Raw genomic sequence first — 26,767 nt, forward strand, 5'->3', positions numbered from 1 at the left:
CCTAGATGGTGAGCTGACATGAAAACAAATGAGTAGAAAGCCTTCCTGAAGAGGCTCCTCTCTGCCTTTTGCACAAGAAGGGTCCCCTACACATGTCTCAGATGCCTCTGCACATCTCAAGCCCTTCACTTCACAGGAAAGCAAGTACAGGCTGGATTTCAAAGGGCATCTAACCGACACCCTAGCTGATTTCTTAGCAGCCTTTTCACATGTGAGGGCGTTGGCCTCTGGTTCCCCCGCCTCCCAAAGGCTGCTGAACCACAGCACCGGAAAGCCTTGTCCCAAGTTCTCTGGCACGTGCCTTCCGTACTGCTTTTATCCCTCCCAGATCCCTTTCTAAGAGCTGAGAGCGAGGGGAGGGTGTCAGATTGCTTCCTGCACCAGGAACTGAGTTCAGCAGGTCTATTTACCTGGCTGGGCTGACCGTCATGGGTTGACCCTCCTCTTTTCTTTCATTGTGAAAAAATAAAATCCTCAAGGTGCCTGGGTGGCTCAGTTGGTTAAGCATCTGCCTTTGACTCAGGTCGTGGTCTCGGGGTCCTGGGATCGAGCCCTGAGTTGGGCTCCCTGCTCAGCGGGGAGTCTGCTTCTCTCCCACTGCCCCCTGTCCCCCAGCTCATGTTCTCTCATGCTCGCTCTCCATATCTCAAAAGAATAAATAAAAAATATGTTTTAAAAATAAAAATAAAATAGGGGCGCCTGGGTGGCCCAGAGGGTTAAGCCTCTGCTTTCAGCTCAGGTCATGGTCTCAGGGTCCTGGGATCGAGCCCCACATCGGGCTCTCTGCTCAGCAGGGAGCCTGCTTCTCCCTCTCTCTCTGCCTGCCTCTCTGCCTACTTGTGATCTCTCTCTCTCTCTCTCTCTGTCAAATAAGTAAGTAAAATCTTTAAAAAAATAAAAATAAAATCCTCAAAGTCTTTGGGAGTCTTCAAAAAAAATGGGAGAGACTTACCTACATAAATGTGAAAGGATCATATCTGGTGTATAGAAGTAATAAGACCATATGAAACTGCTGCACTAAAAGAATAGTTTAACTTTTTATTCAAGAGGAAAAAAATGGGGACGCCTGGGTGGCTCAGTTGGTTAAGCAGCTGCCTTCGGCTCAGGTCATGATCCCAGCGTGCTGGGATCGAGTCCCACATCGGGCTCCTTGCTCAGCAGGGAGCCTGCTTCTCCCTCTGCCTCTGCCTGCCATTCTGTCTGCCTGTGCTCGCTCTCTCCCCCTCTCTCTGATAAATAAATAAAATCTTAAAAAAAAAAGAGGAAAAAAAATGCTTTTTTGAAATGCTGCTAAATATTGACGCTGACACTGGTTTCCTCCTGTCAGTGACTGGAGCCTGGGGGTGAGGGAAATGTCACCCAAACTGAGCATGACAGCTTTATGGCTATGGGAAAACAAATTCTTAAAACTTTTTACTATTCCAAAGATGCCTTCTATGGGGTGGCCATTCAGTCTAGAAATATAGATAATACAATTTTGTCATTCTTTTTAATGTAATATCAATAAACCATTTATTAAAGAAAAAATGCTACATGAATCAAAATATCATGTCATTCTGACATAAAAATAAACACATAGATTAATGGAACATAATAGTCCAGAAATAAACTCACTTATATATGGTCGATTAATCTTTGATGAGGGTGCCAAGAAACACAATAGTGTTTGTAATGGTATTGGGAACTGGAGAGCTACAATCAAAAGAACAAAACTGGATCCCTATTGGACCCACCATACACAAAAATAAACTCAAAATGGATTAAAGACTTAATCATAAAACCTGAAACCATAAAACTATGAGAAGGAAACATAGTGAGAATGCTCCTTGACATTGGTCTTGGCAACAATTTTTTAGATGTGACACCAAAAGCACAGGCAACAAAAGCAGAAATAGACAAGTGGGACCACATCAAACTAAAACACTTCTGCACAGGGAAGGAAATAATCACCCAAATGAAAAGGCAACCTAGAGAATGGGAGAAAATATTTGCAAACCATGTATCTGATAAAGGGTTAATATCCAAAATATGTAAGGAACTCATACAACTCAACACCAAATAATTAAATCAACTTTAAAATTGGCAAAGGACCTGAATACACATTTCTCCAAAGAAGACATACAGATGGCCAATAGGTACATGAAAAGGTAATCAACGTCACTAATCATCAGGGAAATGCAAATCAAAACCATGATGAGATACCACCTCACACCTGTTAGGATGCCTGTTATTTGGTGAGAATGTAAGTTGGTACAGTCAATATGGGGAAAAGTATGAGATTCCTCAAAATATTAAAAATAGAACCACCATATGATCTAGGAATCCCACTCGTGATTATTTATCCAAAGGAATTGAAACCAGGATCCCAAAGAGATATCTGCACTCCCCGGCTCACTGCAGCGATGTTCACAATAGCCAAGAAACAGAAATAACCCGACGTCCGACGTCCGTCAACAGATGAATGGATGAAGAGAATATGGTCTATACATACAAGAGAATATCATTCAGCCTAAAAAAGGTGGAAATCTTGCCATGGGCAACAACACGGGTGGACCTGGAGGACGTGATGCTAAGGGAAATAAGCCACGTGCAGAGAGACTGATACTATATGACTTCATATGTTGATCTAAAATAGTCAAACTCATAGGAACAGAGAGTACAATGGTGGTTGCCAGGGCCTAGTGGGAGGGGAAAATGGAGAAAAAATGGTTAAAGGATAGAAAGTTTTAGTTATGTAGGATAAATACCAAGATCTACACGGCATAGCGCCTCTAGCTAACAGCACTGTATTGTATGCCTAAAATTTGCTCAGAGTGGGACGCCTGGGTGGCTCAGTCGGCTAAGCCTTTGGCTTGGGTCATGATCCGGGGGTCCTGGGATTGAGTCCCGAGTCGGGCTCCTTGTTCAGTAGGAAGGCTGTTTCTCCCTCTCACTCTGCCTACTTGTGCCTCTATCTCTCTGTCAAATAAAAAACAATTTTTTTTTAATTTGCTTAGGGTGCACTTGGGGGGCTCAGTTGTTGCACATCTGCCTTCAGCTCAGGTCATGGTCCTGGGGTCCTGGGATGGGGCCCCGCATCAGGCTCCTTTGCTTGACAGGGAGCCTGCTTCCTCCTCTGCTTGAGCTCTCTCTCACTGTCAAATAAATGAATAAAATATTTTTTTAGGGCGCCTGGGTGGCTCAGTGGGTTAAGCTGCTGCCTTCGGCTCAGGTCATGATCTCAGGTCCTGGGATCGAGTCCCACATCGGGCTCTCTGCTCGGCGGGGAGCCTGCTTCCTCCTCTCTCTCTGCCTGCCTCTCTGCCTACTTGTGATCTCTCTCTGTCAAATAAATAAATAAAAAAAATCTTTAAAAAAAAAAAAATATTTTTTTAATTTGCTCAGAGGGTAGATATTATGTTAAGTGTACTCAACACACATCATCATCATCAAGGCAGGAGAAAATTTTATGGCATAGATTGTGGTGATAGTTTCTCTTTTTTTTTAAAACACATAATGTATTATTAGCCCCAGGAGTGCAGGTATGTGAATCGTCAGGCTTACACACTTCACAGCGCTCACCGTAGCACATGTCCTCCCCAATGTCCATAACCCAGCCACTCCGCCCCTCCCACACTCCTCCACTCCAGCAACCCTCGGTTTGTTTCCTGAGACTGAGTCTGTTATGGTCTGTCTCCCTCCCTGGTCCCATCTGGTTTCATTTTTTCACTCCCTGCCCCCCACGGCCCCCAACCCTTCTTCTCAAATTCCTCATATCAGGAAGATCATATGATGATTGTCTTTCGCTGAATGACTTATTCAGCTCAGCATAATACCCTCTAGTTCCACCCATGTCATTGCAAATGACAAGGTTTTGTCCTTTTTGATGGCTGAGTAGTATTCCATGGTATACATACAACACATCTTTTTTTTTTTTTAAAGATTTTATTTATTTATCAGAGGGGGGGCGGAGAGCGAGCACAGGCAGACAGAATGGCAGGCAGAGACAGAGGGAGAAGCAGGCTCCCTGCCGAGCAAGGAGCCCGATGTGGGACTTGAACCCAGGACGCTGGGATCATGACCTGAACCGAAGGCAGCTGCTTAACCAACTGAGCCACCCAGGCGTCCCTCTTCTTTTTTTTTTAAGATTTTATTTATTTGCCAGAGAGAGAGAGAGAGAGTACACACAAGCAGGCAGAGAGGCAGGCAGAGGCAGCGAGAGAAGCAGGCTCCCTGCCGAGCAAGGAGTCTGATGCGGGGCTCGATCCCAGGACCCTTGGGTCATGACCTGAGCCAAAGGCAGCAGCTTAACCAACTGAGCCACCCAGGCGTCCCTACACCACATCTTCTTTATCCATTCATCTGTTGATGGACATCTAGGCTCTTTCCATAGTTTGGCTATTGTGGACATTGCGGCTATAAACATTCGGGTGCACGTGCCCCTTCGGATCACTCCATTTGTGTCTTTAGGATAAATATGTGGTGATGGTTTCACAAGTACACTTAGCCCCAAACTCATCGAGTTGTATATGTTACGTATGGACAGCTTTTCAGATGTCAATCACACCTCAATAGGTGGTTTTTTAAAAGGTAAAAGAGGAAGAGGAAAAAAAGACAATCCTGAAGAATGATTACAAAATAAGAGATAACTCGGGGCGCCTGGGTGGCTCAGTGGGTTAAAGCCTCTGCCTTCAGCTCAGGTCATGATCCCAGCGTCCTGGGATCAAGCCCTGCATCGGACCCTCTGCTCCATGGGAAGCCTGCTTCCTCCTCTCTGCCTGCTTCTCTGCCTCCTTGTGATCTCTGTCTGTCAAATAAATAAAATCTTAAAAAAAATAAGAGATAACTAAAATAGTAGCAAAACTACAAAGAAAAAAAGAGTAACATAAAAGGGTGGTGGTTATCTCTAGGAATGAAGTAGAGTCATGGTTTGGACAAGGTACAAGGGATGTTCTGAAGTTATGGCGATGTTTGATTTTGTGCAACTGGCTGTATATGTGTTATATTTCACAATAAAAGGCTTCAGAAGGATTCAGCCAAGCTGGCATGTAGCTATACACACCCAGTTCATTACTGCCTCTACAGTATAGTACCCCAATAAATGATAGCAGCACAAGAATATAAACAGGAAACACAATCTGATAACACAGTTAGCCCTTAAATAGCTGAAAATCAGACATAACCCTATTGGTTATTGCTTCCCCTCCCCTGCCCAGCCTCCACTGTCAAACAGAGGCAGGCTAAGGTTTTTGCTTTCAGCGGATCAGGAAGGGTAGGCACATAACTTTGTCTCAGGAAGCAATATGGAGGGAGGGTCCGCCCCGTATTCTCCCAACCCAATATCCCCAGATCAAGTAAATAAAACAAGTCCTAGCTAGCTGGGGAATTCCCATAGTAACTGGCCCAGCCCTGGATGGCCCAGCCATGGGACCCAGAACCTTCATCAGTGCTTTAGACCACAGCAATACCTGCCACTAGATGGCACCAAATCCCAGCCAGGATCAGAACAGATTTGGACCGTCTGATAGACTTGCCCCATTCATTTCATTAATCCCACAACGACAATTTCACATGTCATGCGACTGAACTTCTTGTCAGCTATCTATGGCATTATGGTTTATCTGTTCTACTGTTGATGGGCATTTGGGTAGTTTCCAGCCCTTGGTTATTATAAACAAATCTGCTATTTATTTAATTAGATCATCTTTAATTTCTTTCAACAATGTTTTGTCATTTTCAGCAGACAAGTTTGTACCTCCTCAGCTAAACATATTCCCAAGTATTTTGCTCTGTTTGCTGCTATTTTAAATAGGACTGTTTTCTTAATTTCATTTCAAATTGCTAGTAGATACAAACACAACCAATTTTGCATGTTGATCTTACATCCTGAACTTTGCTGAATTTTTATTACCTTCAACATTTTTTTGTGGATTCCTTAGGATTTTCTGTATGTATGATCACACCATCTGCAGACAGAGATAGTTCCACTTCTTTCTTTCCAGTATAAAGGTCTTATGTGTCTTTTTGTTGCCTAATTGGCTGTCTTTTGTCTTTTTCTTGTCTCATTTCTGTGGCTAGCACCTCCAGCACAATGTTCAGAAGTGGCAAAAGTGGTCATTCTTACCTTCTTCCTGATCTTAGGGAGAAAGTCATTGAGTACAATGTTAGTCATGGGTTTCAAATGCCCTTTATCATGTTGAGAAAGTTCCCTTCTAATCCCAGATTTCTGAGTGTTCTATCACGAAACAGGTGTTGAGTTTTGTCTGATGCGTTTTCTGTCAGGAATCTTTGGATCCACATTCATAAGGGATATTGCTTTAGCTTTCTTGTGATGTCTTTGTCTTGCTCTGACATCAAGGTAATGCTCACGAAAGGTCTCATAGAATGAATTAGGAAGTATTTCCTCTTCTTCTATTATTTGAATGAGTTTAGGAAGGATTGGTGTCAATTCTTTAAATGAAGCCATCCCGTCTAAGACTTCTCTTTTGGGAGGGTTTTGATTACTGATTTACTTGGTCCATTTGAGCTGCTTTAACAGAATGCCACGGACAGGTGGCTTATAAACAACAGAAATTTGTTTCTCATTTGTTCTGGATCTAGAAATTTGAGATCGCGGGGCCAGCATGGTCAGGTGAGAGCTCTGTTCCTGACTGCAGACTTCTCCTGGCATCCTCATGTGAGGGAAGGGGCAAGCAAGCTCCCTGGGGCCTCTTAACCCACTGAGCCACCGAGGCGCCCTCCCTGGAGCCTCTTAAAGGCACTAATCCCATTCACCCCAATCACCTCCCAAATGCCCGACCTCCTAATACCATCCTTTGGGAGGTCAGGGTTTCAACATACGAATTTTAGGGGAACACAAACATTCAGATCACAGCACTATTCAATCTCTTTACTCATGATAGGTCTGTGGAGATTTTCTATTCCTTCTTGAATCCATTTTAATAGTCTGTGTTTCTAGGAATTTGTCCATTTCATCAAAGTTACCTAACTTGTTGGCATACAATTATTCATAGTATTCTCTTAGGATCCTTTAATGGGGGAGTTCAAGCTAATGTTATTAATAATCCCACTGTTCACATCTTACTAATAAACATATTTTTAAGGATGACAATTTAATGCCACATATATAAACAAAAAAACATTCTTGGGGCGCCTGGGTGACTCAGTGGGGTAAAGCCTCTGCCTTCAGCTCAGGTCATGATCTCAGGATCCTGGGATCGAGCCCCACATCGGGCTCCCTGCTCAGCGGGGAGTATGCTTGTCCCTCTCCCTCTACCTCTTGCCCCCACTCATGCTGTCTCAAATAAAAACCTAAAAAAAGGAAGAAGAAAATACACTTCACTCAATTTCAGAAAAAAAATCCCAGGCTTCTCTAACTCCTGGTCCAGGCATCAATACTCTCCTAAGATATTTCCTTTGTTGAAAGAGAATATCGAAGCTTAGGAGGGAACGTTTGATAGGGAAAGATTTCAAGTATTTTCCTAGCTTTTCAGTTCATCTTTTATATATACTCCAATTACATGTTAAACAGCAATCGGTCATCTAGAAGCACATCTGTCTTAGTTTTTTTGCCCCGGGCAGCACCCTACTGAACAGATGTTTGCAGACTGTGCCTTTAAACTCGCAAGCAAAATCTTACTGCTGTTAAGATGCAAGCTCACCGCTGAAACTGACCTTTCAATCAGATCATGGAAATACCACGACAGCAGATACTGAAGAATCAGAGGCCATTTTTATTTTATTTTATTTTATTTTATTTTATTTATTTTTGAGAAAGTGGCAGTGGTGGGGCAGAGGGAGAGAGAGAGAAATAAGTGGGCTCCTGACTAGGTGTGGAGCCAGATGTGGGGCTCAGGCTACTTGCTTTGATACCCAGGGCTGCTTATTACTCACGAAAACTACAGGGAAGTTTGTTTCCTTCTTCAACAAGGACTTCCAACAAATAACAAGAGAAAGAGGAAAAGAACAAAATGAAAAGTAAAGGAGGTGGAACCCTGAGGATGTGTATTAATAGACACAATATTTACTACTTAAAGTACCTGTTACATAAAACAGAGCTCTAGAAATGCAGAATGACTTTTTTTTTATTAACACATAATGTATTATTAGTCCCAGGGGTACAGGTCTGTGAAATCGCCAGGCTTACACACTTCACAGCACTCACCATGGCACATACCCTCCCCAAGGTCCACCATCCAGCCACCCATCCCCCTACACCCCTCCACTCTAGCAACCCTCAGTTTATTTCCTGAGATTAAGAGTCTCTTGTGGTTTGTCTCCCTCTCTGGTTTTCTCTTGTTTTGCTTTTCCCTCCCTGCCCCTATGATCCTCCGTTTTGTTTCTTAAATTCCACGAGTGAGCTCGTATGATAATGGTCTTTCTCTGATTGACTTATTTCGCTCAGCACAATACCCTCTAGTTCCATCCATGTCATTCGAAATGGCAAGACTTTGTTTTCTTTTGATTGCTGCATAGTATTCCATTGTATATATGAACCACATCGTCTTTATCCATTCATCTGTTGGTGGATATCTAGGGTCTTTCCATAGTTTGGCTATTGTGGACATTGCTGCTAGAAACACTGGGGTGCAGGTGTCCCTTTGGATCACTACATTTGTATCTTTGGGGTAAGTACCCAGTAGTGCGATTGCTGGGTGGTAAGGTAGCTCAATTTTCAACTTTTTGAGGAATCTCCATACCGTTTTCCAGAGTGGCTGAAATGCAGAGTAACTTAAACAAATACTCAAAAAAAGAAAGAAACCCGATGTTCACATGCTCACTACTCAGCTGTTACACGAAAGAATAATTAAGCCACTACATAAAAATACACACTCATGTGATCTGCCATCTGGAACAGACTAACAGCAGCTTCAGAGGAGGAGGTGTGAAAACAATCTCGAGGACCCACATGCACACATGTGCGGGCATGCGCACACGGGTCCCCTCCTGACGAGCACTACTACTGACACCTGCCGGAGTTGCTGTCCCCGGCCGTGCTTGGGAGACCAGATGAGAATTCAGACAGCTCCCAGGAGCCCCTCCAGGGCAGCCGCAGCTCTGCTGTCACCTCCTGCACGTGGAGACGGAGGCCCCGGGAGGCCCAGGGACGCTGCACACCCTCCGCTGCCCCGCAGCCCTGCCTGCCGCTCACCCCGCCTGGGCATGTGGGACCCCGGCAGCTCCGGCTCAGCCCTGTTCCCTTCCTAGCACATCAGTGATCACCAGGCACCTGAGGCGTCCCCCTCGACAGCCAGTCCTGCTTCTCTCGGCCCCAGCAGACACCACTTCCGGGCCGCGCTAGCCAGCCAGGCGGACTCTGAACAAACAGGCCGTTCTACCTATCAGAGTCATACGTGCATATTAGAGTCACTTAGCAACTACGCAAATACAAAAGGAAACCGTAATTACAGGCAACCCCACCAGCCACATCCACCCAAATGGTGCAAGGCTGCCTCTCCCGGCCGCAGCAGCCCCCAGCCCTTCACACCGGCCGCCAGGCTTCATCTGTTCCTCGCCCCCCATCACTTTCCATGCAGCTGGAGTCTGTGTCTCAGTTACCAGCGACGGAAAACCGCTTTCCTACGGCGCCGTTTGGGATCCCCCGGGTCTCTGGCCCACGTGGGCCAGCGGGTAGCAGCCCAGGCTGTCGTCCCAGCAGCAAGAATGACTTGGGCTTTGGCAGGCTGTGCCTCGAGTTCTCTGTCTCTGCCTCCCAAAGCCAGGGTGCTGAAGATCAAGGAGCCACAGATCATTAGGTAGGCAGGCTGCTTCCCCTCGCAGAAAGGATCCAGCCACTGCTGCTGGAAGCCCAAAGGAAAGGAAAGCCAGCAGGGGAGAAAGCGGGATCCCGGGTTTCTAGGTGAGTCCTGGCTGTCCAGTGTACAGCTGCTCCCACACGGGCCACAAGGAGGCAGGGGGCACGGGCAGCCCAGGAGGGGACGCTTCCGAAGAGCAGACCCTGACTCAGCCTGGGGTCCGGGCACCAACACCCGTCCAAGCTCCTGGCCACCGTGGTGGGGCGCCCCCGCCAGGACCTGAGGAAAGTGCCCCAGGAAGAGAACGCCGGCCTCTCTCACTACTCCTGGGCCCCATCCTCCTCCTTTCGATTCCCTCTGAAGAGGAAGCCAGTCCGCGGAGGACTCCCCCACGCCTTCGTCCATGCCCCTTAGAAAGCACAAAGCCCCTCCCTCCACAGCCGGGGCGCCCAATGGGCCTGCGTCCCCGTCCCACCGTGGCCCGCAACCTTCCTTCTCCTGCCCATGGCCACCCAGCAGTGGCCAGCTGGAGCCAAGGTGTCCTAAGGAGCAGCAGTCCCCACGCCTGCAAGGAGCACCCAGCAGCCACCACCACCCCAGGGAATGAGTCCCTCAACAGAGCGGCCAGCCCTGGAGACCCCGGTCTTCCTCCGCCTGTGTCCTAGACTATGTGCTCCAGAAGATGGCCCTGCGCTAGGCTGAACAGTGGCCCAAAAGATACAGGCATGAGCTAATGCCAGAACTTGGGATTATGACCGGAGCTGGAAAGAGTCCTTGTGGATCTACTGAAGATAAAGGATTTCCAAATGAGCCCATCCTGGATGACGCGGGTGGGCCCCAAGCCAGTGACTGGGGCGCTTCTAAGAGACGAGGAGAGACGAGGAGAGATGACACGGGAAGAAGGAGAGGCCGTGTCACTGCAGAGGCAGAGACTGGGGCAACACATCCACCAGCCAAGAACAGCAGGGGCCACCCCCAAGAGGCCAGGAGAGAGGCCTGGAACTGATCTGCCCTCCAAGGCACCCTGACTACAGAACCATGAAAGAATGACTTGTTTTAAGCCAAGTCGGTCATTTGCTACAGCAGCCAAGGGAAATGCACACATTCCTTCCCAAAGACTAAAAGTGCTCTTGCAGAAAAACTACAGGGTCAGGACTGGGACACAGCACCCGGAAGCCTTAAACACCTTCCCATGGAACAGCTGCCTGCACACACCCAGCAAACCCCTGGCGCAGGCTCGTCTTCAGAACCAGCTGCTGACCAGGTCGCCTTCAGTGACATCCCGTTCCCAACCCGGGGAGACCGTGGCATACTTCTGTTGTCCTTGCCTGACAACGGCAGGCTTGATGCCCTTGGCTTTGACATCGAGGAAACATCCAGAATCTTGCAAAACAACAGTAAGGAGCTCTCTAGTGTTTGTAACCTGTCCATCGTCACCCAGGGGCTTCCCTTCCCAAGGCTGGGGCATTTGGGGCTGGAGCAGGGAACAGCATCGCAAGCCTCTGCAGCATGACGAAACACAGCCACCATCACTCACGCCAGGCGGCAACACGCTCAGGGAGGACAAGAGCACGCTGCGGTGTTAGGGTGTTAGCGTGCACGTGAGAAACGTCACAACCACAGTAAACCCCAGGCCATGAAGGAAAGGTGGAGAACCGTGGCCACATTAAGATGACAAACTTCAAGTCCAAAACCCACCTGCACCGACGCAGAGCAAGAGGAGATATGTGCAGTTTCTATCACACATGAGAGCCGGTCCCACTAATGACCAAAGAGCTCAAAGACACTGAGGAGCAGAAGACTAACAGCTCAACAGAAAAATGGGCAAAACACACAAACAAGCCATTAACCACAAAATCAGAAAGGATCCTTCAAGCTCTGAAGAGATGCTCAGGCTCACTGTGACCAGAGAGCCACGTGCTGGACAGATGGCCAAAGCCTACAGGTTGGACACCCCCACCACGGGCAAGGCTCTGAGGAAGCAGGGGCGACACATGGGCCCCATGCACCCATTGGCAACTGCTCCACGGGGCGGCTTCGAAGAATCTGACCCAAAGACACACGTCAGTGACACGCGAAGATGTTCGTCGCAGCATTGCTCATGACACTGAGTGGTAACCACCCACACGGGCCTCACGAGTGGATATCTGCCATCCAATGGCGAGGCAGCCCCCACACGGAACAGCACATGGCCCACGAGTGCCCTGATGCCACGGCGTGCAGGAGCTCACGGGTGAGGAGAACCTTCTGCCCGCAGCAGCTCGAGGAGTTCCTGGAGAGCCCTGGCCGTGATTCTGGACTTGGCCGTGGAAGAAGAAGAAGCCCCAGAGACAAGTGGTCCAAGCAGACAGAACAAACCAGAAGAGCAGAGCCTCGGGCCCGGTGGGTTCCGAGCGACAGGGCAGACGCAGGCCAGCAGCCGGGGCAGCTGAAGCGGAAGGTCCCAGAGCTAGCTCGTGGGGCGCTGTTCTGGGCCGCCCGCCCCCCACGCAGCCCCTACTCAATGCACTCCATGACGTGGATCTGCAGCGTGTCCATATCCGGAGCCCGGTACTGGCACTTGGGGCAACAGAAGTCAGGCGGCTCCTCGGGGGGGCTTCTCCTCTGGCTGGGCAAGGCCAGGTGGAAGGAGGGGTGAGCTGGGGAGAGAGAGGAGGCGGCACGGAGTACTGCGACTTGACAGGACCGTCGGGTCTGAGCTCTGGGGTCACCACCACCAGCTCCTCCCCACCTCCCCCCACTCCCCCACAGCAGTACTACCCTCCGGCGAGCACCCTGCCCTCTCCACCCTCCTGCGGCTCCCTCACCTGGGGTGGGGGGCAAGGGGGCCTGGGAGACCTCCACGTGTCGCTTCCTCAGGTCTTCGATCCTTTGAGAAGAGAAACCGTCTGGTCAACAGAGCCGGCAGGCTGGGGCAGGACGAGGGGCAACAAGCGCCAGCTCAGAAGCCGCCACATGTGGGTGGCTACCACCACAGCCCCCAGCCCCCGGCCCCGCTCCTTGCAGGGCTGGACGGCGAGGCCCACCTGGCCGACTCCTGGCAGCTGGCCTTCAGCCTGCTGTACTCCCTCTGCAGCTGCTCCAGCTGCTCCTGCAGGAGCTCCTTCCTCTCTGCCAGCTTCTCCCGCGCCTGCCTCTCAGCCTGGAAGTCGGCCTTGTAGATATCCGCCTGGCAGACACAAGAGGGGCCGCGCCCGCCGGCCGTCAGCCGCCCGCCGGCCGCCCGTCCGACTCTCCGTGCTGGGGGACACGGAGGAGGTCCAGCTCCCAGGCTCCCAGGCTCCATGGTGCAGGGCAAGGCTGCCCCGAGAGTGCCGACAGAGGGCTCCAGGGGCTTCTGAGAAGCCCCGGCCCACAGACGCCAGTGACACACGAGGTCCCAGTGCTCACAGGCCCCGCCGGCCACAGGGGGGCGCCCTCACCTGCGCCTTTAGCACAGGGACCGTCTCCATCACGGCCTTGTGCTGCTCGGCCTCCTCCTTCAGTTTGTCGATCACTTCCTGCTTGGCCGCCAGGGCCTCCTCCGCCTGCTGGAGCTGCTGCTTGAGGTCCTCCAGCTGCATTCCCTAGAAATGGGCAAGGGGAAAGTGAGGGAGCCCCAGCCAGCCCAGGGCAGGAGCGGGGCCACCACCAGGCCAGTGGCTGCTCCAGGTGACAAGAGCCAAAAGCAACAAGAGACGAGTCCCGGCTGGCCACCAGGCGTCAGCGCAAGCAGGGCACAGGAAAGGCAGAGGGTGTGGGGGGACCTCTGAGGTCAGGGGGCACAACTTCCTGCCCAGCTCAACACTCCCTTCCCGGACTCCTCAGCCACACAGCCTGCCTCCAGCCCCTCCAGGGACAAGGCCATCCTCCTCTGTGGGAGCTGGTGTCCCGCACTAATGCTGTCCCCTTACAAGCGTGTCCCCACCCACAGAGAGAGCACCGAGAGGCCCGCCCAGTCTGCCCCATGTCCTGCCCTGAGCTGTTGCGCTGTGACCCTGAAAAAGCTCTGACACAATTCTCTCAAGTCTTCAGGAAGGAACTCGCACTCCGACAGTCCTAAATTCGGGGCAGCAGCGCCCTGGGCCCTTGTGTTTCTCAGCCACAAGGAGAGGAACCCAGGCACATCCGTGGTGGCCAGTCCCGGGGACGTGCCCGCCACAGGCACTCAGTTTCACTCGCTGCTCACCGTGCTGCTCTTGACATGGCTGTCGTACTCCTGGAAGAGCTGGTGATAGGCCACCTGCAGCTGGGCCAGCTTCCGCCTGTGGAAGAGGAGCCTCCGCTGAAGAAACAAGCGCCCTGTGCTCCGCCACCACGCTTCCGCTCGCAAGCCCACCCCCTCCACGCCTGTCCCCAGCACAGGGGCCTCCAGGGGCCTCTGTGCCTACAGGCCCTCTGCCCTCGGGCCGGCTTCAGCACATGGTGAGCACGCTTTGTGTTAAGGCTACCGTTTGTCGAAACAAGGACCGATTAGAATCAGGTGGAACGGCCCCGTGAGAAGCAGAAAGGGACGGGAGAGAGGCTGAGGACGAGAAGAGGCTCGAAGGCCGCCCGATGCGGGCCACGCTGCGGCCACGCGGGAGGACCCGAGCGTGGGCCGGAGAGCACGGATCCCTGTCTCAGAGCCGGGTCACATTGGGGCTGGTGGCGGGGAGGTCCGTGGGGCCCTGGTGTCCTCGCGTGGGCCCGGGCCACTCACTTATCCTCCGAGGCTGCTTGGCGCTCCATGCGCAGGGCCGCCTCCACGCTCTGGCTCTGCATCCGCAGCTGGTCCACCTGCACGCTGTGCTGCTGCTGCAGCGCCGCCCGCTCGCTCTCCAGCTGCTGCGCCTGCTCACTGGCCGCCCGGGCCCTGGCGCGGAAGGGGACGGTCACAGCAGGGCCCCAGCGTGCCCGGCCGAGCCCACGGCAGGGGAAGATGGAAGCCGGTTACCGAACACGGGACTATCGCAGAGAGCCTGGCTTGGGGCTGACTCCTTCCCTCCCACTCCCTGTTCTAGAAGCTCAATGGCTCAGCTGCAGTCCCAAAGGCACACATCTGAAAGAGGAGCCTCCCACCCGCCTGGCCATGGCCATGGCTGCCACAGCCCAGCATCCTCGGAGCCGTATCACCCACAGCCCCCAGTCTCCAAGCTCCACTCTCCTATGTCCCCACAGTTCCCCAGATCTCCAGTCCAAGGCTCTGGCCACGTTGCCCTGCTGGCCCAAAGCCCTGTACAGTCCCCACTGCAGAGGCGACAGGGGCTGCCGGGAATGGCCACTGGTTTCGCTGTTTCTCTGCACCTGTCCAAATACCCTGAGCACATTTCTGACACTGACATCGCCATACGGAGCTGCTGTCCGCCCGAGGTCCTGGAATAAGGGGGACAACAGGACATGCCCAGGGCTCGGGGGCCTCTGTGTGTGTGTGTGTGTGTGTGTGTGTGTGAAGCAGAAAGCTCTCCAAATGGCCACACCAAGTGCCCTGAGATCCCAGCAAGGCCTCTGTGTCCAAGCTGGCCAGCTCAGCACATCTAGGGCCCACTGTGAGGGGAGGGACACAAACAGACACTGCTCAGGAGCCCACAGGTGCCGCCATAAATGTCCGCGTGGTGTCACGAATGGCCCCAAGTTGCCTCTAGCGGGTTCCTTCATGTACATAGGAAAACACAGGCAGAAAAGACGCCCAATTGTCCTAAAAGTGATGCATGTGATTTCAGAAAGCTGGAGACACAGAGGAGTCCACGGGAAAACGGAGAAGGTGAGCAGGCCGAGGCCAGAGTGACGCCTTCCCTCCCGCTTCCAGACGGAAACACGTCCACGTGCTGTCGCCGGTCGCAGACTACGGAGGACTCGCTCCCGCCCTCTCCTCTCCTCTCCTCTCCTCTCCCCTCCTCTCCCCTCCCCTCCCCTCCCCTCCCGCGGGAAGGGCCGCAGCACTCGGCCCAGCACGCCCCCGTCACGCATCGGCATTGCCAGGAGAGCAGCACCCGCCATCGGGCGGGCCCGCCTTGCTCTCTGGAGGGCAGCGCCCCGGCGGCATCAGAGCCCAGGAACACGGCGTGCCCTGACCCGCCCATCGCACCTACGGGAAGCCCACGTGGCAGCAAGGAGCAGCCGGCCAGCCACTGACTTGGGCAGGCCACTCACAAACCTGGCCATCAGGCGGCACGTGGGCAGCGGGCCTTCTGATGGTGGTCCCTGTGCCTGGACAGAGGAACCCTCTGGAGGCTCTGAAGATGCCTCCCTCCTCTCGGGTACCTGAGCAGCAGCCCTGGCGGGCTTTCCCTCCCCACTCACCTGCCCTCCAAAGCCTGCCGCTCCTTGTTGGCGGCCTCCAAACGACTCTGGCTCTCCTGGAGCTCCCCCAGCAAGGATGTCACCTGGGCTTTCACGGAGGCCTTGTCCTCGGCCATCTGCTGCGTGAAGAAAAGCCACTTCCTATCAGTGATGCCTCCTCACCAGTTGCCCACCCCTGGCACCCCCGAGCCCCAGGGCAGTGGGCAGGGATAAAGACATGTCACCACCGCTCACCTCCAGAAGCCTCCCAAGATGCCCCCCCATCCCTGCAGACACAGGCACAGAGTGGCCTCACGGTCACGAGGACAGAGCCTGGCAGGACGTGGTGCCAAGGGAGGCTGGACCTGAACACAGCGTCAACATGCGCGCTCCCGCCCACAAGCGAGGCTACCAGAGCCAAGATGGCCGGCCGCTTTCCAGAGGCTCTCTACCAGGGCCAAAACTCGAGAGTTGCCCAAACACCCGATGGCCGGTCTCCCTTATCGTACTGTCCAGGCCAGGTCCCCCATTACCTTAGGCGGCTCAAGCCCAGAGTCGGCGCCTCAGTCCCCCATGGCCAGACCCCCCCCACCGCCCCCAGGAAACCGCCACTCCTGCCTTCCATGCCCCTGGCCCTGGCCTCCTGCGCACAGGCACACAGCACGCCTGCCATCCTGCCCTTCTGCTCTGCATCTCCAGACACGGGTCTGGTCTCCAGGCCCGCCGGACCCCTGCAGGTCGGAACACTGGCCAAGTCACACCTCCAAGACAGACTCTTCTCGGGGGCCTCAGCTTAGCTATCCAGCCACCTGCCCTACACTCCGCGTCGCCTGGGCCTGCCAACAGACCCTGTGGGCCAGTGCCCACTCTGGCCAGCCTCCCCGGGGGCTGGAGGGACTTCCACCTGGGCCCTCCTCCACTCCTGCACCTGGAGGTGTTTCCTGGGCCTTCCATAAAGGATTGCAAGGTGGGGACCATAAGACAACAGTAACGTACTGTCGCTCCGAAGTCCAGGAGCAAGCAAGGGCAGGGCTGGCGCCTTCTGAGGGGCCTGGGGGGGACCCCCCACTCTCTGCCTCCGTCATCACAAGGCTGTCTTCCCTGGATGTCTCTGTGCCTGTTTCTCTCCCATTAAGGACAGCGACCATGGGATTTAGTATGACCACATCCGAACTTCATTACTTCTGCAAAGACCCTATTTCCAAATAAGATCATGTTCTGAGATACAGGGTTTAGGATGTGGACATTCCTTTTGGGGGCACACAACTCCACCCCATAATAGCCCCCCATACTCTACAGTCAACAGGAAACCAGATAATGTCTCACACTAGCACAGCAGCCCCTACTGTTCCTGTGACACTTGGGTCGAAGCCCCAATCTTCCCACTGGCCCTACTAAGCCCACATAACCTCCCCTACAGCCCCTACCATGACTCTCCCCGCCCACCCCTCAGCCACCTTCACACAGCTTCAGCCACATTTGCCTCTACGGTGTGCCCTGAAAATGACAGGCATGTCACTACCTCAGGACCTTTGTACATGCTCTCCTCCTGCCTCTAAAACAGGCTTTCCTCAGATACCCCATGTGGCTTAGCCCCTCACTGTGTTCTGGTCCTTACTAGAACGCACCTCAGCGAAGGTCTCCCCACTGAACAGTGCAAACACCCCTCACCACTTGGCCTGTCACATCAACGTGTCCCCTGGATATTTAGCAGCGCCCTCAGAAACAGCATGCCCGACAGCTACAAGAAGCCAGTTCCATCCACTGCCCCCCTTCCTGTCAGCTGATGGCAAATCCATCTTCCAGCTACCAGGACAAAAACCTCAGTGTTCCTCTTGACTCCTCCCTGTGTCTCACTCACATCTAACACACCAGGAAATGCTGTCAAAATATACTGTGTCTGAAGCACCTGGGCGGCTCAGGAGGTTAAAGCCTCTGCCTCGGCTCAGGTCATGGTCTTGGGGTCCTGGGATGGAGCCCCACATTGGGCTCTCTGCTCCGCAGGGAGCCTGCTTCCCTCTCTCTCTCTGCCTACCTCTCTGCCTACTTGTGATCTTTCTCTGTCAAATAAATAAAGTTAAAAAATATATATATACTGTGTCTAGTTGAGGACACCAAACAATGTTAACTATTTCAGATGTGACAGTGGTATTGCAGTTATCTCTCTTTTGAGCCCTTTCTTAGACACAGACACTGAAATGTTTACAGATGAAATCATATGGCGTCTAGAATTTGCTTCAAATTAACAGGGGAACTCCAGGTGTGTCCTCGGTAATGAAAACACGCATCCACACCCAAAGATTCACAGCAGCACTACTGGGGGCACCTGGCTGGCTCAGTTGGAGAGGTATGTGAATCTTGATATCGGGGTCATGAGTTCAAGCCTCACACCGGGTATAGAGATTACATAAATAAATAAAACTTCGAAAAAGTACATAGTAGCATCACCCCCAAAATCTTGATGCTGAATGAGAGAAGCCAGATGTGAGGGGCACAGAAGATGCAAACCCGGAGACAGAAAGCAGACTGGACAGTGCTGGGGGCTGAGGGAGAGGGTGCATAGTACTGGCTAATGGGGCCGGGGTTTACTGGCAGGGCAGTGGCAGGGAAGGATGAACATGTTCTAGAACCAGAGAGTGATGATGGTTATACAAGTCTATAAATATACCAAAAAACCAGGGATTCTGTACTTTAAAAAAAAAAAAAAGATTTTATTTATTTGTCAGAGAGAGAGAGATCCCAAGTAGGCAGAGAGGCAGGCAGAGAGAGAGGAGGAAGCAGGCTCCCCGCTGAGCAGAGAGCCCGATGCGGGGCTCGATCCCAGGACCCCGAGACCATGACCTGAGCTGAAGGCAGAGGCTCAACCCACTGAGCCACCCAGGTGCCCCAATTCTGTACTTTAAAACAATGAATTTTACGGTATGTGACTTTTATCTCAGTAAAGCTGTTATAAAAAACTTCCACCCTACGTTTCTACCAGCTTCTCCAGTGACGGGCGCCTGCGCCATGCCCAGGTTTCGGAGCCAGGCTCTTTAGACAGGTGCACCTGCTGGGAGGCTGCTGAGTCAGGGGCAAGCACATCTGCAACTTGAAGAGAAAATGCCGACTCGTTTTTCCAAGTACTGGCACCAGCTGACGCTGTCACCAGCAACACGAAGCCACGTCTGCTCCGATAGCCACTACTGACGGACTTGTCAGCTGTGAGGCCAGCATCCCTCAACGTGGGTGGGGCAAGAGGGGAGGCTCTGAAGGCATTTAGCAAAGAGCCCTGAGGCTACCTGTTCAAGCCTAGGATGGGTTGAATGGTGGCGCCCAAAAGATACGTCCACACCCTAACCCCCAGTACCTACGGATGGGACCCGACGAGGAGACAGGGCTTTGCAGACACAATCAAGTTACAATCAAGATCAAGTCATGCTGGAGGGGAGGATCCAATGACTGTAATACACACAAAATAGGCACAAAATGACTGACTTGGGGCGCCTGGGTGGCTCAGTGGGTTAAAGCCTCTGCCTTGGGCTCAGGTCATGATCTCAGGGTCCTGGGATTGAGCCCCGCATCGGGCTCTCTGCTCAGCGGGAAGCCTGCTTCCCCCTTCTCTCTCTCTGCCTGCCTCTCTGCCTACTTGTGATCTGTCAAATAAATAAATAAAATCTTAAAAAAAAAAAAAGAAGAGGAGGAGAGACATACAAACACACAGTGAGGTGATGTGACAACACAGAGGGACACGGAGGAATAAATCTACAAGTCAAAGAAGGCCAAGGACCACAGGCACAGCCCGAGGCTGGGAAAGCCGCCTGGAACAGGTTCTCCCCCTGGGGCCCCCAGAATGCACCAACCCTGCCCATGTCTCGCTCTTGGGCTTCTGGCCTCCAGAAGTGGGAGACAATACAGGTCTCTTTCTTTAGCCGCCCAGTTTGGGGGTCCCCTGTCAGGGTCGCCCCAGGCACCCGGTACACCCCTTCCCGAGCGCCGTGACAGGCCATCTCTGTTGATCACATGACTCCTGGCAGGGCCGAACTGGGCCACACTCTCAGCTTCGTGTCCCCGGGGACGGGGATGTGCGGAGACCAAAGTCAGCCCCGCGGGAGCTCCAGGCTGACAGGACCGCGACCGCGCTCAAGTCCCCCGACAGCACCGCTCAGGGAGACTTCTCTGGTGGCGGGGCCGAGGTGGGCTGTCACCCCCAGGCCGCGGGAGAAACGGCCAGTCCACACCCCCGCCGGCCAGGGGCCCCGGAAGCTGCCGCCCGCTGCATCCCGGCAGCAGCCGTGGCCCCGCGACCCCCGGGTCCTTGCCAATTCCCGCCTGCTCGCAGGCGCTGTCCCTGAGCACGGCGGCCGCGACCAGGAGCCACGGGCCGGCCCCTCTGCGCTCTGCGAACCCTCCTCGCAGAGCCCCAAGCCGGCAGGTGCTGGGGGGGGCGGGGCGCTGTGCTCCTGGAACGCAGGGCGCCGGCCCCGCCGCTCGCCGCCCCCAGGGCAGCGCCCGGCCCGCCGCCCCGGCTACCTGCTGGCAGCGCTTCAGGCGCTCCACCTCCTGCAGGGCCTGCTCCGTCTGCCGCCGCAGCTCGCGCTTCTCCAGGCTCAGTCGCTCCACCAGCTTCCGGGCTTCCTGGAACTTCTGCACGAGGAACTCCTTCTCCTTCCTCTGGCTGCCCTGGAAGCGCTGCAGCTCCTCACAGCGCTCGCGCAGCACCTGGTTGCTCTGGCGGATGGCGTCTGGCGGCCGAGAAGAGGAGCCGGTGAGAGCTGCGGGCGACCGGGCGGTCCCTTCCCGGGGCCCGGGCGACCGGCGGCCGAGCGGGTGCTGCAGCGCTTCCTCTCGTTCTGCCGCGCCCGTTCCCAACGATTCGCTGACTCACCCTAGTGACGAAGCCCCTCAACTTCTCCAGAGACCAAACACCTCGGCTTCGCTTGAGCGCGCGTCAAGGGCCGCCTCCTCTCTAAGCGCCTGGAGCTCATCTGTACTCCGGCCCCAGGCAGAGGCGCGACGGCCCGCCCCGCGCGCTCGGTCAGCACCCTCGGAACCAGGACCCAGGGCTACCCGCAGACCCCGGGACGGCCACGGGCGCAGAGCACCCTGTGGCATGGCCGGCTGCAGCCTGGGAGGCCCAGGAGGCTCCGAGCGGCCCAGTGACTGACCTCCGGGAGCCTCCCCGTCCTCCTCGGCACGTTCGACGGGGCTAACACGGCTACTCCCAGGAGCAGGGCACAGCGATCGGTCGCGGAACAGCCAGGCCCCTCCCACCAGGCCGAGGGATGAGTGTGTGCCAAGGCCAGGCAGTCGGCACAGGCCGAGGAAAGGAGAGCCCCATGCCCAGGCACACCCCTGGCAGTGGAAGAACGTGGACGGTGACCGAACTGCTCCGTGACACGCGAAGGATCTCACAACCACGCAACTCTTCAAGATGGCAACGGGCAGTAGCTTCATGTCACTCTCTGGTCAAAACCCTGATGAACCCCAGTGGCGTCTGAGGCCAGCACCACAGACACGTTCTGCATGTTCTGTCCCCACGTGACTCCTTCCCTGCAGGGGAGCAAAGCAGACTGTGGCCCTTACACAGGGGCCTCCCGCCTCAGGCACGCCTCCCCCACCCACCTCCACCCTCCACCTGCTGCAATTCTGCCCAGCCCCCACCTAAACCTCAACTCACATGCAACTTCCTTTTCTATTGAAACAAAATTCATATCACATCAAATTCATCATTTTAAAGTACCCGGTGTTTCGGTGGCTTCTGCCTATTCACAAAGCTATGCACCCATCCCCTCTAGCTAGTTCCAGAACATTTCCATCACCGCTCCCCAAAAAACTGGAACCCACTCACAGGCACTTCGCTGTCAGCCCCAGCCTGTGGAATCCACACTTCTGTTTCTCTCTCTGGATCCGCCTCTCCTGGACATGTCACAGAAGTGGACTCCTACCCCAGCTACACGCTACCTCTTCCATGAGGTTCCCCCCCCCCCGACATTCTAAGCAAAGTCTATGTCCTCTCCCCTGTGCCCTTCTTGGGCACAATCTTGAGCGTTGCTGGGGGCAGACACCTTCAGTGCTCCAGGAGTGACCCAGGGCATGACACACAGCACTCACTGACAGCAAGGTGCAGAACCAACGCACCGCACATCCTCGGCTCAGGCCGCGCAGCTGGAGGGCGCCACTTTAAGAGCTCTGTGGCCAGGGAGCCTGCGGGGCCGTGAGCCCTCTGCAGCGGGCCTGCCACTCCTGCCCCCAAGCCCCTCTTGCTGGAGCAACCTCCTGGCACCCAGCAGAGCCCACACACATCCTTGTGCAAGCTGAGCAGTCTCCCCACCCCCAACCCGGCTGCCAGCTCTAGGTCACCCCAGCACAGCAAGACACTGGACAACATTAGGGATGGTGCTGGTGGTGGTAACTGGAAGAGTGCTACTGCCATCTAGTGGAGGAGGCCAGGGATGCTGCTCGACACCAAGTGAGCGGCCAGGACCACCCCCCAGATGTCTCAGCAGGATCACGGTGGGCGGGATGCTGTCACTTGCAGGGCGGCCACAGATATGCCCCACTCAAGGGTAGCCAGCCACCTGAGAGGCATGTGCAGGCCCCTAGGAGCTGAAGAAGCCACCCACCACCCAAACAAGTGAGATGGTGGCAGGTGAGCGGGTGCAGATCGAGGTGAAGACAGAAACCGGATGGTTCTGGGAGCCACCACCTGGTCCGTGCTCCTGCCCGCACCAGAGGCACCAGAAACCGCCCCCCTTCCCCCGCAGGTCCGTCCCAGGGCATCCCACCCTCCCCTCCCCGGGAGCCGCAGGGCCACTCCCAGAACAGCCGCGTGCACTTCTGGACAGGGATGGAGACGGACAAGACCCACCACAGCCAGCCCAACTTGGGACGACTCAGAAGGTCACTCCGGCTCCACAGCTCCCTGCGGGGTCAGCCTGCACCGCAGCCCAGCTTCTCCCTGGGCCCCCCACCCCCACTTCTTCCCTGTCCTCCCCTTCCAGGGTGCGGATCCTCTGAGCGCTCTCAATAAACTCCCCGCACAGCCATCTAACCCTCACGGTCCACTTCCAGGGAGCCCACCTGAAACCCAAAGGAAGAGTGGCTGAGTTCGAATCACTAGTTGGCTCTCAGGGGCACCCCCACCCCAGACCCGGTAAAAACACAGGCAGAGGAGTGGACAAAGCCTCCCCCTCCAGCAAGGCTGGGACCTCTGACGTCTGACTCAGCACACCTGCCGCCCTTCTCACCTCGGAGCTCTTGATTCTCCTCCAGGCAGCGCTGGAAGGTCTCGGGAGTGCCCTGCTCAGAAGTGACGTGGAGCATGGCCGGCTTCCCCAGAGAAGACTCTTCACCCAGCACGTCCTGGTCCCCTGTCGGGCCGCCACTGGGCTGCACCATCTCACACGGTGGACTCTTCCAGGGGGGCCTGCTCATCCAACAAGTCAGGGTCTGGAGGAGAAAGGGAGCAGACGTGTCCCATAAGACCCAGAATTCTCTTACCTTGCAGGGCAAGGAGTGTAGTCTGTGCAGGAGTTCTGGGCCACGCTTTAAGCAGAACACTGAGCACTTTATCAGGTGTAACAGGAACCCAAGACAGGCTTTTCCGTCTACAAGGTGGCATATCCTCTCATTCCAAAGGCAGTTGCAGGCCCATACGTGGGGTCAGAAAGGCCGTGGTTTAGCACTTGTTATAAACTCTGCCTAGGACCTACCTCCAGGCTGTAAAGTCAAGGTAAGCATCTCACGAGAGGAGGGACTTACAGAGAGGATTGTTTTTGTGGGGAGGTATCATGCTATGTGCCACATACACCTCCAAGCAGTAGTGAAGATGTCAGCTCATTACCTCGTGTAGTGCACTGAATCAGAATCCCAGCAAGGTATGTCCACATCCTAACCCCCATAGCTTGTGAATGTGACCTTGTATGGACAAAAGGGTTTTTTTTTACAGATGTAAGTAAGTGAAAGATCTTGAGATGAGATCATCCTGGATTAGAGTGGCCTTAAATCCGATGACAAGTGTCCTTATAAGAGACAGAAGAAACACAGACATGGAGAAGGCCACATGATGACAGAGACTAGAATGATATGGCCACAAACCAAGGAAGGACTGGAGCCACCAGCAGCTGGAAGAGGCAGGAAGGATCCTCCTCTAGAGCCTACAGAGAGAGCGTGGCCCTGAAGACACCCTGATTTCAGACTTCTGGCCTCCAGAACTGGGAGAAAATAAAGGTCTATTGTCTTAGCCAGTCGGCTTGTGGTTATCTGTCACAGCAGCTCTAAGAAGTTAATCTGCCTAGTAAGATGAGCTTCAAGGACACCACTGAGAACATGATGAGTGTTCACTCGAACTGAGGGCCTGAAGGGGATATCTAGTATCTGACGCATGCTGAGGAATCTGAAAATGGGACGTGGGCTCATAGCCCAAGACAACACGGCAGAGAGCCAGGCAGAGTTGTCTGCATTCTCTTATGAACTACAGAAGTCGGCCTTGTGGGCCGGCACTAGCCTGGAGCCCTTTTAAATTTTGCCCAAGAAGGCAGACTACCCAGAGGAGGAGGCTGATCCCAATACATGTTTGCAGAAGCTGAGAGAGGACAGCTTTAATGCTGAATAAACTGTTCCTGCTCCACTGAATGCCCCTCCATGAACCCGTGAGCAGTCTGTGATGAGCCACTGATCCTTCCCTGGACTTCCAGAAAAGCCCACTCTCCTGGCTCACTAGCTGCGAATGCTCAGGCCCCTTCCTCCTCACCACACCGCCTGATCACGTTGTGGTGCTCCTGGGCTCTGTTCTGGGGTTTCTTCCCTACCTGCAGTCACTCCGGTACAGAGCCGGTTCAGCCTCACAGCTTTAAACCCCATCTTCATGGTGACAACATCCTAAATCAGACCTCCTTCCTGAATTCCAGACACATAGAAAATTCAACATCTCCACTTGGCTACCTGGTAATGTTCTCAAAACTAACCTTAAAATTGCACTCCTGATGGCTCCCAAAAGCCAGTTCCACCCACAACCCTCCTTCTTGTCAGCTGATGTCCAGGTACTGGACAAAAACCTCAGAGTCCCTCTTGACCTCCCACCTCACCTTGTCTCACAGCTCACATCTAACGCATCAGGAAATCCTGTCGTAATGTACCCCAGAATCTATTTGATGACAGTAAGCAATTAATGTTAAGTGTTTAAGTGGCATAGTGGTGTTGTGGTTGTTTCTTAATCCTTTCTTAGAGATGCATGCTGAAATGTTTACAGGTGAAATGATACGGTGTCAGAAGTTTGCTTCAAAATAATATGGGAACTCCTAGGTATCTGAGAGAAACAAAAACCCATGTGCACACACAAATGCTCCGAGCAGTATTACTCACAGCAGCTAAAGCGTGGAAATGACCCAAACGTTCATCAGCTGATGAGTAAACAAAATCTAGTACATTCACACACTACAAGGTGGACGAGTCTTGCGAACATGACACTGAAAGAGAAAAGCAACTCACAAAAGACCACACATATTGTATGATTCTATTTATATGAGCTGTCCAGAAAAAGAAAATCCATAGAAACAGAATGATTGATGGAGCTTAAGAGTTTAAGAGCTGGGAGAGCTGCGGCAACAGCTAAGGAGGTGACAGCTAAGGAGGCAAGTGGTTTTTTGGAGTCATGAACTGTACGCTTTAAATGGGTGAATTATATGGTATGAGAATTATATCTTGATAAAGCTGTTATGGAAAATAATAAAGGAAGAGGATTGTGAGGGGTATAAATTAAAATTAGCATGAGCTGACAACTGTCAAAGCTGGGAAGTGAGGACATAGGATTTACTATGCTATTCTTTCTACTTTTGTACGTCTTTGAAATTTTCGTTTGAAATTTTTCATAATAAAATGCTCAAAGCACACTTATCTGGGATAACATCCTGACAGTTAACCATGCTCCTACTTTTGCCCCTATAGTTTGTTCTTCCCACAGGGGCCAGATCACCCTAAAAAGTAATGCCGATCCTGTCCGTCCTCTACACTGTTCCCTACCACAGTTACTCATTGCCCTGCGTGTAAAAACCAAAGGTCCCAAGACGGTCTGCAAAGCCTTGAATTATCTGGTCCCTCGTCGCTTCGTCTGCAAGTATTTTCCCCCCGCTCACTCTGCCCCAGCTATATAGTGGCCTCCCTGCAGCTCCTCATACATGCCAGGATGGCTCATGCGCCCTCAAGTCACAGAAAACGGTTTGAGGTCGGGTACGTTAATCGTTGTTGCAAACTGAGGCACATGAAGTAAGATACACAGGTGCTATATTTGGGGCCAACTATATTTGGGGCCTTTTAAAAGAATTTAACAACCCCGAATGCAGTTAAGTTTGATGAGCAGAAAATGTCTCCGAACTAAAGATTCATCCACGAAGCAGGGGTGTGGTCAGACTCCGCAACGGTGGCGGAGAGAGAGAGGCGGAAACAGTCCCGCTTGCCGCCAAGGTAAGTCGCCTCCTGCATCGCGTCGCTTTGACCAGTGCTGTAAAAGCAGGCGGCAGAAATGGGCCACGGCCAACAGGAGGGGTAAACTTGAAAGTCCGGGGAGTTTCGGAGGCGGCAGAATGCCTACCAGTAGTACCCTGTGTTCGGAAAGAGGACCACACCTGTCAGCAGAGTCGGTCCGACGTGAGAAGGGCAGGAACGGTGAGCCGCGAGCACTCTTCGGTCCCCGGAGCTACGAGAAAGTCCGGGTTCCACGGTCACCCTTCCCTTCTCGCGCTGCCGAAACTCACACTTCCGGCTTCCGGTGTCGTAGCTGTGGGATCCGGAAGTAAAACGCGCAAGCCCCGCCCCCG

The 26,767-nt window shown here is 53.5% G+C and overlaps 1 protein-coding gene across 2 annotated transcripts; it reads right to left on the minus strand.

Annotated features, from left to right (window-relative positions):
- Window positions 1–8,045: 8,045 nt before the first annotated feature.
- IKBKG (inhibitor of nuclear factor kappa B kinase regulatory subunit gamma) lies at window positions 8,046–26,744 on the minus strand. Of its 2 annotated transcripts, none has more exons than XM_082716641.1 (10): window positions 26,576–26,744; window positions 23,201–23,402; window positions 20,484–20,695; window positions 15,996–16,114; window positions 14,416–14,568; window positions 13,903–13,978; window positions 13,157–13,300; window positions 12,761–12,903; window positions 12,542–12,603; window positions 8,046–12,373 (listed from the first exon to the last, which is right to left on the minus strand). In XM_082716641.1, exons 2-10 carry the CDS (start codon window positions 23,385–23,387, stop codon window positions 12,231–12,233), a joined length of 1,239 nt encoding a protein of 412 aa, XP_082572767.1. In that variant the 5' UTR covers window positions 23,388–23,402; window positions 26,576–26,744; the 3' UTR covers window positions 8,046–12,230. The 2 variants fall into 2 exon arrangements, with proteins under 2 accessions (XP_082572767.1, XP_082572766.1); XM_082716640.1 differs by having other exon boundaries at window positions 25,885–26,692.
- Between the last annotated feature and the right edge of the window lie 23 nt (window positions 26,745–26,767).

This window comes from Mustela nivalis, assembly GCF_964662115.1.
Source record: "Mustela nivalis genome assembly, chromosome: X".
NCBI lineage: Eukaryota > Metazoa > Chordata > Mammalia > Carnivora > Mustelidae > Mustela > Mustela nivalis.

Coding starts and splice junctions, on each gene's coding strand:
- IKBKG (XM_082716640.1), bottom strand. CDS start 25,986: ATGAGTAACTGTGGTAGGGAACAGTGTAGAGGACGGACAGGATCGGCA. Junction 12,904..13,156: donor TCCCTGTGCTAAAGGCGCAG/GTGAGGGCGCCC, acceptor TGTGTCTGCCAG/GCGGATATCTACAAGGCCGA. Junction 12,604..12,760: donor AGCTGCCAGGAGTCGGCCAG/GTGGGCCTCGCC, acceptor CTCTTCTCAAAG/GATCGAAGACCTGAGGAAGC.